The following is a 14,382-nucleotide window of genomic DNA, read 5'->3' as shown; positions in this document are numbered from 1 at the left end:
TTAATCTTGAGATTTGTAAATAAATTAAAATGACTTGTCTCATGTCTGACCCAAACTCACAGTCATGTAATTATCACAACCAGGTGGTTGCTTTAATAAATGGAGGGGTGTTGATAACTTCACCAAATATAGACAAACACCAACATGCACAGATATTCAAACATGTGAATTGTTGTAGAATTGTCGGGGTTAGAGATGTGCTGTTTGATCTGTTTCTTGCTGAGTGATGTCAGTCTGTCACCTAGGAGACAGGTTCATCACTCTCCATAGTAACAGGTGATGATGAAAGCATCATGGCCGCCAGCTTGAATCATGACTTTTGTCCATTCTCTAGAATATCTTTAAAAGTTGGACACCTTCTCCAAATAAAAACAAAAACACAAAATCTTTTCTCATTGCAATTTGAATCATGGTAGTCAGTCGGTTAGAGGGTTGGACTCATGGCTAGCACATATCTTGGATACGAATCTCAGGATTTGTTATGCCCAGTTCCCAGTTAGTAGAGCTAGCACCCCCAAGGATGACAAGTCAAGTGTGGCCATGTTGGTCAGATGGGAACGAAAAAAAAGCAATTCATTTAGTCCCAGAATGACCAAAGCATCGTGTTCACCAGGCGTTAAACATCATTCCATTCACTGTAATTTACCGTTTGAATCCATGCAAAGGTCTATGACCATGTACCCAAACAAATATATAGGCCTAGTCATTGCGTTCAGACTATTGAGAAAATCGTTATTCTAAAGATGCTTTTTCCTCTAAGTGGTAAAAACTAGGTCATGCCAGTATGTTGACTGGATTACTAAGTGCATAAAACCACGGCACATATAACAAAATGAATAAAATGGGGTTGTCTGCACTAACTTGGCTAATGGAGATGGCCCAAATAACAATAGAAAGACAAGATAACAAACGCACAGACATTGTAAGTACCGGTAATAAAAGTATTATCGTATCCAGTGAAGTGATCTTAATATCTTTTAATAAATAGTGTTACAAGATATGCAGTAGCCAGATGGATTCTGACCTCTCAACTAGAATGCCCCAAGAACGAGCTGAATGTTTAAACCTGGTTCTTGTCAGGGTATGGTATCGACAAGGAAAGTGGGAATGGTCAGATGGGATGCAAAAATGCAAAACATGAAAAAGAAATGAAACGAAATGGGGTTTAACGTTCTACTGTTCTGCTCCATACAGTGTGCTATGAGGTAAATTTTGCCTGGTACACAGGACCTAGGTTTTTCCCCATCCAAACGACTAGACAGCTGTGCTTGTCAGCCCCCTCCCCCTCCTGCACCACAGACAAGGGGAACATAAAAAGGAGTAGGGCCTATTCTCCAAACTAATTTTTGTTCAAATACAAATTATGTCATTAGCATATACATTTAAGTGTTATTTCCTCAAAACATAATATTGCATAAAATATTCCATATTTAAATCTCAAAACATTTTACAATTAAAAATATTAATGCATTAAATTATTTAAATCTCAGTACATTTTACAAATGAAAAATATTAATGCACTAAATTAAAATTAAAACAATATCTATAGAAATTAATTTGTAAGAATCACTCCAAATTTTCTCCCATCATATAATATAAATGTTTGTTTTGATCAGAACAATACGCAGTAATAACCATTTAATACAAATTCTACTAGAGAGTCTTTTCTTCCAATTCAATTATTTCATTGGATTCCTCTTATTATATTTGATTTAAACTTAGACAAGAATTTATTGAATTGTGATTAAGTTGTGGTTAAATAAAATACCTGATTGTCTTTCAAAGACAGGTTTTAAGGTTTATATTGCTACGAAAACACTACTTTAGAAGCACTCAAAATCTTATTTCATTCCAGACAAAATATTTGGGTTTATTTTTGTTAATTGTTTAATTGTTAATAAAAGTATTTAAGTTTCTATTATTGTTGGTTTAAAAGATGTTTTATTAAGTCTTTTAATGATAGAAATCACTCTCAGATCATACAGCTCAATTGTTTTAAATTTATTCTATAGCCCACTTGAACCTGTAAAATTTATTTAGATGTTGAACGAACTTATTTTAATCTTTGTTCTTGTGTACCTGGTGAAGGGTGTTTAGAAATTGTCTATAACTGTTAATAACAAAAGTAATGGGTGCTTAAGATGTGATTGTTTAATTACAGTTCACCTGTAGAAATAATCCAGGTGTAATAACGATTTGTTGTGAGTAGTTGTCAGTTTAATGTAACACCTAGTAAAATTACCTGATTTGATTATTACAGGGAATCAATTAGTACAGGTGAAATAAAACCACAGAACTCAGGTATTCAACAATCATCACAGTTTAGATTAAAGATGCTTATTATTGAAATGTGCGATTATTTACACTACTCTTCATTCCTTTTAAAATTTCATCTTGGGTTTCCTGTGGGAAAATATTTACCCTTTTTTATTGAAAAAAAAAATGTTTGAGACTTTTTTTTTGGTTAGGAAAAAAATAAGCTAACAAAGAAAACAACCTTTGGTCTATTAGCACCGCCAGGTGTACCTGATCTCTGTGTAGGGGTGGTGGGGGCTCATGCATCTCCAAATATTTGCAACAAATCCTATGTTAAGTCTCTTTTAGTGTTAGAATCGTCTAAAAGTTCAATATTGGGGGTGGGGGAAGGGCATCGCACCAATCAACTTTGCCGTCTATTGAGTTAATATAAAAAGATTTCCCTCACATCCTGAGGTTGGATGGCCAATAAATGTACTAAAATGTGCACTTTACATCATAAAGTATTTCATTGAGTGGGGTTTGGGGTGACCGAATGGTTAACACATGCGCATTGCATCATATGGTCTGTCATTGAATCAAGTGGCATGGTTTCAACTCCCTGTTTGTATGTGATGAGTAGGGTCGCCTGTCCAACCTTGTGGGTTTTCTCCAGTTTCCCCACTGCTAAAGACTGCTACGCACAAGTGAATTATTGAAATAAAATTGAACCATATGTTAGTTCCAAAATGACCTAGTTTGTGTCAAGTGGACGTTAAACCCCATATCTCTCTCTCTCTCTCTTTCATTGGTTTCAAATCCAGTCCTGTATATGAGGAGGAGTAGAGTCGCCTTAGGTTTTTTCCTGGTTACCTCTGTTATAGATCTTAATGCACAAGTAAATTATTAAAATAAAAATTATGTTACTTTATTCCTGAAATAACCTAAGTTGTGTTGAGTGGATGTTAAACCCCATTTGTCTCACTGTCTCTTTCCTCAAACTAAGTCAATGCTGAAGGTCATTTGAAATCTCATATTACTCTGTATGCTGTTAAACTTTTGATTAATTAGGTTATGAATATTCATTATTTATTTAACGGGATTACGATCAATGAAATTTGAGTAGTTCTCGATATGATGAATAACGATATGTGTTTGAGTCAACAAAAAAGTGCAGGGAAGACTCGAACGGAGTGTCGGATCATTATAATGACAAAATAGAAGATACACAAGTCCTTTGTTTATTCTCTAAAATGGAGGGAAAAAAAGCACAGAGTGTAACGGTATCCATATCACCAGTAATTAACGCGGAACTCTTCAAGTAAATAAAATTATTCCCTTCATAAACTAAGTCAATAAATCTGACACGTGCAACACGATATCATGAAATTATAAAACTGAAATTATCGTGAAAAGGTCAAGTAGGAAAGGTCAAATGTAACCGTGGTGATTTAATGCAGATTTCAATTATAGGAGATTTAAGGGCGGTATTTACATGGAGCCATTTCAAATACTCATATAGATATGGGAGAAAAAAATAACAAGCTTGTGTTGATTCTGTTCATTTGAAAATCCTTTTCGATGTTCATGCCACCAAATTATACCATGTTGCAAAGTCATGAAATGGTGGTAGAATGTGTTGATTGTGTTAATGAAAATGTTGCAATGGCGTGAAAAGTATATTTTTTTTTAGCTTTTAGACTATGTAGTAGAACTGCACAAGGCTTTACAAATAAAACAACCAATAAAGAAGGAGGATAGATAGCACAAGATCTAGTCTTCAGATATTTAGGGTTCTGGGTTTACTTACTATACCCCCTCCGATCCATAACACAAATCAAATTTTTGTTCAATGTTAGTCATTTTAGTTTAAAGATGCAGTATGTAAGAGCTAAATTTGCCTACTGTAGGTCTTTATTTTGGCTTCAAATGTCCATGATCAACTCTCTAGACCATCAGATGGCAGAGATTTAAATGGATTAGAATGTCCTTTGATTAAAAAATTTAATGACAAAATGGATAATAAAGACTTAATCTCTTTTGTCAAGTACCATTGCTACAATAATAAACAATCTATGCTACATCTTCCAACACTCAATAACTTCGAGCAGTCTAAAATAATACTCATTATCTATATGTAAACTCTAAGACTGGAACTTTACATTTTCTGAAATGAAACTTGGAACAGAAGCCCATCAAAATATTTAACAAATTTTTGCTAGAGTAGTTGCACAGATTGTAACAAAAAATATTTAAGTAAGGTCTGTCTTAAGGAAAATCTGAATAATTGTTATCAGAAAAACAATAGATAAAATTTTAAAGACTCCCATTTTCTCTTCGTCTTTTCATTGTTTTATGATAATTAACAATAATATAAAAACAGTGTCTCATTGAAATTTGTTCATTTTAATCCCCCCAAATAACCGAAACGCACAGTTTGTGAAACAGGTCATCATAATTTTAACGCTAATTTACCCCTCTCTGTACTCCAGAAGAAATCTACCACATGTCTAAGATACTTTTAATCGGATTATGGTTGTCAAAATTTTGTAAATTTTCATGACCTTTCCTCAAATTTCGAAAAAAAATATTGGAAAAATAGTTTAAAAACATGGGTTGTATGTTTGGACATTTCGCCAACTGTTTGTTGACATGGTTCAGTGTTGATCTTAGTGACTAAATACCTAGTTACGTTTCTTGGTGGGTTTTTATTTTATGAAGGGATGATATATTTAAAAATAATACTAAAAAATTGCCTTAAGGAACAAAATTGCTGTGAGGGGGTGGTTGATTTTCTAAATATTTTTAAGCTTTTTTTTAAAAAAAAACAACCGAAAGAGATAGTTCAGGAGATTTTGTTATTAAATTGATTTATAGCAAGCTCATAAATTCAAATATGTTGTTAGAAATGCTGAAGAATTGGATTTGTTTTTGGCCCCACTATTCTATTGTAATCCACTGAATTTTTAAACCATTAGAAGTGATATCAGATTTTCTCAAGTAATCCAATCATTTTTGCCTCAATATTTCATTGGAATCACAAAAGTAAAACTGGACTTGTTTGCCATAAAAAACTCCTCACACTGATGAAGAGTGGTATTAGATGCTCTATAGAAACAAAAGAACCCCCCAAAAAACCCATTATGCAGCAGTCTTGTTAAAGAACCCACTCACCCTGAAAGAAAAACAACTTAATCAAGTTTCTAGATAGAGTAAAAGCATTGTGCAACAATTCTGACTTTTGAAACAGAAGACTGAGTTCATCAAATGTGTTTTAAATTATTAGAATTTGTTCAATTTATTTGCGGTGTTGACCTCTTGTGACACATGACCTTTAAAGACAGAGTTTTATACTGTTCTGGTATTGTCGATGAGAACAAGTGATGTTTTGTGGGAAGTGTTTTTGTGAATAAAGATGATATAGCCAATAGAATAGGGCGGTGTATTTTTTGATTCCGGATCCCAGATGGTCAGAAGATGTTGGTATGAGTTGTGTTTATGTTACAGAAGATGAGGTTGGGACCGAAAAGTAACAAAAACAATCGTTTCTATTCTCTACTCTTTCATAGATTGAAATATCGAATGCCATCACTATATCTTTCTACCGAATACCAGATCTATCTACTTGTAATTTACTGTAATTATTCCATCAAGAACAGGTACATGTATTGTTGCCTGCTTACATTAAAACCATTTCTTGTTACCTTTGTACATGTACAGTTGGGGTTGGGGTGGTATTGATCAAGGTAAAGAGGAAGGTACACCGAGGAAAAAAATCGTGGAAACATAAAGGAAAACAGAGAGAGAGAGAGAGAGAGAGAGATATTAACATCCAGTTGACAATAATTTGCTTGCAGGTAGGGGTCGAGGGGTCTTTTTAGCAGTGGGAGAAGACTGGAGGACCCAGAGAAACTCACAAGGTTGCACAGGCGTGTCACGTAAAACCAGGGAATGGAAACCACACCAGTTGACTCAATGAAGGACCGTATGATGCAGCGTGCACACGCTAACCATTCCACCATCCACCATAGGAAAGGAGATGGTAAACTAGAAACACCTATAAATAGAGCCGATTCTCAAGGAAAAATTCAAATACACATAGGGAAAGTAGAGTTTGTGCCCATGTAACAAACAGGTACACCTAGCCCTGGAAAACATAAAATACACTCAGATTAAGATGTAGCAAATGACTGGACATGCGTTTGAAATAGAACATGTGCATGTAACCTAGGAAATGAAGGGGTTACAGTTTGGAAAAGTGAAAGGTGCACAATTAACACATAGAGTAACATAACCACCATTTAGGATCAGTACTCTATATTGGTTAAATTCCATCAACCAACAAGAACACTAGCTTGTTGTATCAATTTATCACACATGCCCTTGATTGTAAATTGGAATCAAAACTGGTACAATATGTACAATATACAAACAAACTTTATCGTGGCAAGATCTGAACCCCAACACTGACCTAGTTTACAAATTAATTGTTTAAAAACTTGATCTTTGGCTAGGAGATATTTCCTGCCACCAATACTAATCTTAACAATGAAAAATACTCAACTTCCAGCTACGTTTTAATTTACTGCTAATTAGTCGCAAAACTAGCAGAAACACTTCAATTACTTCGTCTTTTCAAACTCGATTGAACTTTTGCTCAACAATGGTACATGTTTAAGATATTTTTAATATGCATTAATTGCTCTTTCAGCGAGTGTTTTTTGGTGAAACCATTGTCTGCCTAATAAAAATCATTTCTGAAACAAATGAAACGAGACGATATTTTATTCTTATTTGTTGTTACATTCATATACACTTGATGATGATGACTTAACAAGTATTGTTTTAATCTTAAAAAAACCTTGATAAATTATATGTGAAAGGTTTTGAAGATTGACAAAAAATGGTGTATTAGTTATACTGTACCTGCTTCTATTGTTTATTTTCTTCATTTTAAAAAAATATCTTTTCTCTGGAAAATTGTTGACTTGAATGTTGAACTACTGACATTAAATTTACTAAAATGGACTCATAAAAAACCTTTTATCAGTTGAATATCTTTTCCTTCTTGTTCGTATTTTTCACTGGTCGTAACTTGAGTTCATTAACTTATCAACAAGTTTAGAAATTGATGTAAAAAATCAATTTAATGAAAAGATGTCACCTCTCATTTATTGTCTAACTGGTGTTATTTTTTTTAAAATTTAATTTTTAATTAGATTGTTGTAATCTTTGCACCAGGAAAAGTAGTTTGCGCCTTTGTGGTAAAAAAAACAGAGGTGTACATGTCTAGTTTGAATTACGATTTAGCAATGATTTCGGTCGTAATTATATTTTATGAAAAACTGATTAAATTCATCCCCCTCCCCTCCCTTCCCTAATTTCTCCACTCCCATTGTTACGATTTAACGTCCTGGTTAAAAGAAATTAGAGAACATCTTTAATTTTAATCGTTTACCATGGTTAGCAGTAATGTTATTTTGTAAAAAATCTCCAAGAACCTAAATCTTAATTTATGAAAAGAGCCATATAGAGACATTTAGTTACGGAATAGAGCAATAAATTATGTATAACACAGACTTATGGAAGAACTATTACTAATTTAATTGTGTGACGTGTCGAAGAGTATTCTCTCAAAATTTTCTTTAATTGCTAGAAAGTACTCTAACAAATGTTTATGGTAAATATATAGATATGGAAGCAGTAACAACAAATCAGAAACCATGCTAAACAACAAGATTACATTTGTTACTGTACTTACTTGAAAACTGCGAGGAAATGTTCTTCAAAATGTCATCCAAATAAATTAGTAATTGTTCTTCCATAAGTATGTGTTATAGTTTCAAATTTATATAAAGGAGTCTTCATCCATGATTCTTACTTTCACATTTCGGAGATGTCAGTTTTATGAAGGTTTTTGGTAACAAATGAGTATGATAATTGTATATTTTAAGATAAAAATAATAAGGAGATTGAGACTTCTGTGAATGGGATTGCAGTCTCTGACAAAAAAAGGGATGCACATTAGCATATGTAAATATGTAATAATAGGGCTTTTCACTATTCATTTATGTTTCTGTGAACACAAGAACTTAATGTTTAGGAAAAAATTTTAAAAATGGATGCACAATATGCAAATTAACATAATGCTACAATTTGATTTTTTTTGGCAGGAGGGTTGACATTTATTCATGGTGGGTTCACAGAGAGAAAAACAAAATGGTGTACTGTCTGCATTTAATATACATTTTAATACATCTTTGAAATCTTCAGCTTGGCATAGATTCATCTTTCTGTCGACTATATAATGATATTCATAAATGTCTTTGTAGATGTTAAAAATACAAAAAGGGCAACAACAATGTTGTTTTATTCCCTGCATCCTCTGTTCTGAATGCTTTATTTAAAGAAAAACAATGTCTTCGACTGTCTTCAGAATCTTTATTGATCAAAATAACAATCTGGTCTGATCTGTTCTTCAGTCACAGCCCCAAATAATGGTGGGTTTTAGTCCGGGAGACATACTCTGTACAAATTAGACCTACTAACCCCTGAATAGCCCTAGCAGATCTTTCTGTCATCCATCCATTCATTCATTCAGATTCTACAACAAGCTATACAGCTGTTAACCACAGCTCTAGTAAACATCCCATTCATAAAGACATAGTGGGAGGAGTCTAATATTCATCATTTAGACTGCAGCTCAGTGATTGGTTGAGTGTCTGTGAGTGATTTATAGGTTTAAATCAAGGGGATGAAGATTCATTCATAAACTTAATGTAGTTGAGGTGGTTGGTTAAGGGGTTTTAATGTTAAAAGAAGAAGGATTTTGGTCAGTTTTGTTTAACTGTTTGTTTAAAATGAATTTAGAATGGAGACAGAAGTGAAGTGCAAGGAGCAGACGTGAAACTGTAACAAAGCAATAGTTGGGGTGATTTAGAACTACAAACTTTATGGCTTGAAACAAGACACAGCACACCAACGCCAAGTTTGTTATAAGATTATGTGAAAAAGTTTGCGAGATTAAAGTTTTGTTTATTTATGAAGTTGAGCTGAGTACAGTTTGAAGACAGTGCTGGAAAAAGACGATATGTAATATCGAACGATAACGAAAATATTACAATTTTCCAAGCTGTTTAATATCAGATGTTTGATTAACGCAATTCAGCAAAAGAATTAAAAAGTGCTTAAATTATTCCAGACATTAATTTGTTGATAATTTATGTTTTAAATAAGTTTTAGAATCATGTGATTTTAACAATTGGAGATTAATTTGAAACTGAAAGCTGCAGAATAATTAATATTTATAAGGTGATGAGCAGATATTTCTGACATTTGGTTTCTATATAAAGGAGCTGTGTTATTGGATTGTTTTAGTGACTGTTGGTATTATATAGTTTAACAATGGTAGAGTGAAGACATTGCATTGACACAAGTTTTACATTGTTTTGTTGTGTTTGATATTTATCGACATTTTAAATTTTTTTGCGTCTCCTCATATTCGGTTGTTGTATTTATATATCAATGAGGTCCTATCAGGGTGAGATGTTAACTGGAACTCCAAGTCCTATTCAAGGACCAGCAATGATTCTACCAAGGAATAATTTGTATACCCATTTATGGCCTCAATACGGACGAAACGGACATTCGTATCATCCATCCTGCAGAAACGGTAAGTTTCATTTTAAAGAATTAACATGCTCGAATATCATGCTAGATTGGAAGGTAACACAAGATACATTTGGTACAAAATTTACTTAAATTTAATGCATTAGATATCAAAGATTAGCTATCTTGTCTCGGATCAGCGTGGAATCGCATTCAATTTGTGATAATAGCTATAAAATCAAATATCTCCTACTAAATTTATCACCTCAGCATCATATATTTACAATTCTCATAATAAAAACTAGGTCCTTGACAACAAAAAACAATTCAGTTTCTGTGAAATAATAGAATATTCCAGACCATGGACGTCGATAATAAAAGTAAGTACCCAGTTTAAACAAAACCAAAAATGATTTCACGCTAAGAAATCTGAAGTACAATCTGCAATTAGAGAGTTTTCTATAGTTTAAAGTAGTTAAATATATCTAAATGTGAAGTATTAAAAATGGCACAAGGTCAGTGGTAAATTTGTTAAAGATATATGAATCTAAAGTATTAAACTGTTTTAAAAATGGCACATGGTTAGTGGTAAATTTGTAGAAGCTATATGAATCTGAAGTATTAAAATGAGTTAGAAATGGTGTGAGGTCAGCACTACATCTGTTTCAATGATAAGGTTTAAATGATGGGATAGGGAGGCTAGGTGCAGCTAGATACGGCAGTATACTGGAATCTTACATCATCTATAGGACTTATTGGAGCTAATTTAGCCATGGGTTAGAAATTGGGATGGTGATGGACGATGGCTGTGTAGAGAATTTATAAATATTTGTAGAGAGAGAGTGTTTCAGATCTGTTGTCAATACCTGATTGTCTGTCTGAGTATTTTATAAACAATAAAGGCACTACACAAGGTTTCTGTATTCCTGAATCGTAAAATCCTTCTACACTCTCTTACATTGGCTGGATAGGATCATAAAACATTTCTTACAATAAATTAAATCTCTGTAAGTGCTTAAAAGCTACAAAAATCGAATGCAAGAAAATGATAAAAGTTCTGTCTGTGATTAATAACAATTTGGAATTTGTGAAGATATTCTAGTTGAAGATATTCTTGTATCCGCACATGTTCAGTTTAATTAAAGTCTTTTGAGAAATCTGGTTGTCTTGGATAAAAGTTGGAATATATGATTATTTCTAAAAAATTTCTGAGTTCTTAATTCAAATGTGGTGTTTTGATTGTGTTGTAACCTTAAAATAGAAAGCCAATAAAATCAAACTTTAAACAAAGTACTTTCACGTTTCTTCTAATTTTTGGAAATAACTTTTTTTTTTAAACAAGCACATATTAGCCCAGTTTCTGCTGAAAAATATAAGACTTAAACCCCATTTCATTCATTTATTTCATTCATTTCATAATTTCCAAACTCTTGAAGAGTTTTTATTCATTGCTTCTTTCAAATGTCAGGTCGCCCCACTGTTAAAAGAAATGCAAATAATAATAATGTACCCTGCCCTCCTGAAGGCAATTTTTAAATCAAACAGTTTTAAAACTTGTTCAATTCATAAAACTCCTTCAGTTAAAACCTCACTTAAACGATCTCTATTTCTCGCTACTTCGGCTCAAATGATGTTGATTCATTTTTCTCTTAGAAGTTTTCAGTAAAACTCATAAATTAATCAAACCACTTTTAAAGTTATTTCAACTTTTTAACTGTTTTATGATCGACTTAACTCTGAAAAAAAAAAACTAATTCAGCCGGATAATTTGTTGTTAAAAGTACAGGGTTTTTCGAACCTTGTATTTTAGTTGAATCTCGCAAAATCTTATCTTGAAGAACATCAAATTGTATTTAAGATAGAATTACAGGTTCACAGTAAATCAAAAACTTCAGCATCGCACAAAATATGGCATTTTAATTAATAACCTTGATTGTACGCCCCCTAAGAATATTTATTTATTTTTTATGCTCATATTTATCTTGAATATCTAGAAAGACTTTGTGATTTATGGGTTGTAAGAAATGGTCAATTTTTGTCTTCTTTTTAGCATATCGTATATTTTAAGAAATGAATTATCCTTTCTAAAATGAGATTTTTTTATTTAAATTTTGAGTTATAGTTCTTTAAAAATGGAATATTTTTGTGGTTTCTTTAGATTTGAATTGTGAGTTTTATTGTCTGAATATTTTAACATTTATATTTGAATTTGTTATTTATTAACCAAGTGAAATATTTAAGTCTTGAATTTAATGTCGTTACTTCAGTTTATGTCAAAATTATAATGTCGTTTTGCACCACTTTCAATTCAGCTAAACCTCTTAATGAGATGTTATCCAATTTTATTATCAAGTTAAAAGTCTTTGTAGTTGAAAGTTGCTAAAATACAAATTTGTTGAATCCAAGGCAGTGAATGTACGAAAGTCAGATATACTGATGATCATTTTTTCAGACAAAATGCAATTTTTCACAGTTTAATGTACATGTACACTAATGCATGTATATACTCATTAGGATAATCCCCACTGAATTCCACTGAATAAAAATGAAGTAACCATCCAAAAGATTTTTCGAAACACAATTACATGTATAAGATGTTGCGAAATTGTCGATGCATTATATCTTTGTAAATACTAAACGGAAATGAACCATTTTTAGAGATTCAACTTTGAAAATATTGTAGTTTGCACAGGATTCAAAATCTTTCAAATGTTGATCAGCAGCTTTCACTAAATTTGAATATTTTAGTAAATAAATAAAACATATTTTAGAAGTTTTATTATTTCACAAAAATTATTCAATTTGAAAATTAATGAAATTGCTAAAAATTCCTATACTTCTATTTAGAAATACCCCCTAAGTGGCCATCCTTGAACTTTTAACTCCTTGTGTGAAAAACTTTCCTATATTTGGAAGACAAACTATTAGGAGGAAGGGGATTAATTAGAAACTTTATCAGAAAGTGATAATGACCCATTGATTTCTAATTACTTAATATAACAAGTTGCTATGATTTTGCTTGGCTTGGTCGTCAAAAACTTATAAATCTTGTGATGGTGTTAATGTTTTGTTTTTCTCGCATTGGATGTCATGGAATGCAGCTTTTAGATTGTCGTCCAATGAAATGCTTTTGTTTGAATTATGTAATGGTTACTCTGATTATGCTAAATGCTGTTGATGCTTTCTCTGTGTTGAACTTCTTAAAAAAAATTGTCAGGAAAATTTATTAGGTGAGTAGATCTTGTAAAAAAAATATAATCTGAATTGTGGGAATCAAAATGAATTGTGTAATGATGGGGATGTCGTAATCAGTGAATGGGAATGAGTTGGGATGGGAAAACAATGGATATTGTCTCCAGAACATGGTATACCCACAATTAATGAGCTGATATACCATGTAAATAACCATTGTATATGAGATATTGAATAAGATACAGGTCCATAGTTGCCCTATAACCCAATGATTGACAGGCTTAATATAAGTAATAATAGCCATGGTTTAACAGATATACCATGGTAAGTTAATGATATATATCATTATCTAGGTTGATATATGTCATATTACATGGGTGATACACATGTCTTTATAAAATCCTCACCTCAGTATCGCGCATCAGCGACTCACAGCTACCCTCCCTTTCCTTGTATCCCCTCAACCATGAAACCCCTTTATTATAAACAGACCCCTACAGGAGTGACAAGTCAACAAGCTAATTATAAGAAGAGAGAGGAAATAGACTGATTGTAAAAAGGATGAATGAAAATGAATTCAAACTTGTCAGCCATAGATATCAAAAGTGATAAATTATATTGGAAAAATGAAGTTTTAAATTCATTGTGTTTTATTACTTTGTCACAAACTGTCACTTTCAGAAAGAAGTTCATTAAACTGTTTCTTATTTAAACTTTCTAAAATATTAGGTTTACATATCACATCAATATTTCCATATGCCATATGAAATGTACATCATACATCTCATAAATAGTTCATATATTACATGAAATGTTCATCCTATATCACATCAGAAATTAACACATGTCATATTTGAAGTTCATACAGTACCACCTCATATATGAAACACCAGAAGTTCATATAACACATCAGAAGTTTATATATTATATGAGAAATTCAAATTCAATACCAGAAGTTTATATACCACATCAAAAGTCGATATACCACATCAAAATTCCATATACCACACTAAAAAGTTTTAAGTTCATACTGTAGCACCTCATATACCACACTAGAAGTTCATATATCACATCAGAAGTTCATATACCACAATAGAGTTCATACATGCATATCACATCAGAAATTCATATACCACACTTCATATAGTCGCACCTCATATACCACCTCATATACCACACTAGAAATTCACAGAAGTTCAAATATCACATCAGATGCTAGAAATTCATTTATCACACCAGAAGTTCAAATATCACATCAGATGTTCATATATCACATGAGAGGTTGATATACCACACCAGAAGTTTAAATATCACATCAGAAGTTCATATACCACACCAGAGGTTCAT

The 14,382-nt window shown here is 32.2% G+C and overlaps 1 protein-coding gene across 2 annotated transcripts in view; it reads left to right on the top strand.

Annotated features, from left to right (window-relative positions):
- LOC126829714 (protein c-ets-1-B) overlaps nucleotides 1–14,382 on the top strand; it is an 87,903-nt gene that overhangs the window by 40,236 nt on the left and 33,285 nt on the right. The window contains exon 1 of one of the 2 annotated variants that reach the window (XM_050559808.2): nucleotides 9,024–9,907. The exons of the other annotated variant lie outside the window; for it this stretch is intronic. Coding sequence (XP_050415765.1) covers nucleotides 9,760–9,907 — 148 coding nt within the window. The 5' untranslated portion in view covers nucleotides 9,024–9,759. Of the gene's footprint in view, nucleotides 1–9,023; nucleotides 9,908–14,382 lie in introns of those variants that run through there. 2 annotated transcript variants of the gene reach the window in all.

Source organism: Patella vulgata, chromosome 8 (genome assembly GCF_932274485.2).
Source record: "Patella vulgata chromosome 8, xgPatVulg1.2, whole genome shotgun sequence".
In the NCBI taxonomy this organism is placed as follows: Eukaryota; Metazoa; Mollusca; class Gastropoda; family Patellidae; genus Patella; species Patella vulgata.
The sequence above is the reverse complement of the archived record's forward strand: the minus strand, read 5'-3'. Positions and strand labels throughout refer to the sequence as shown.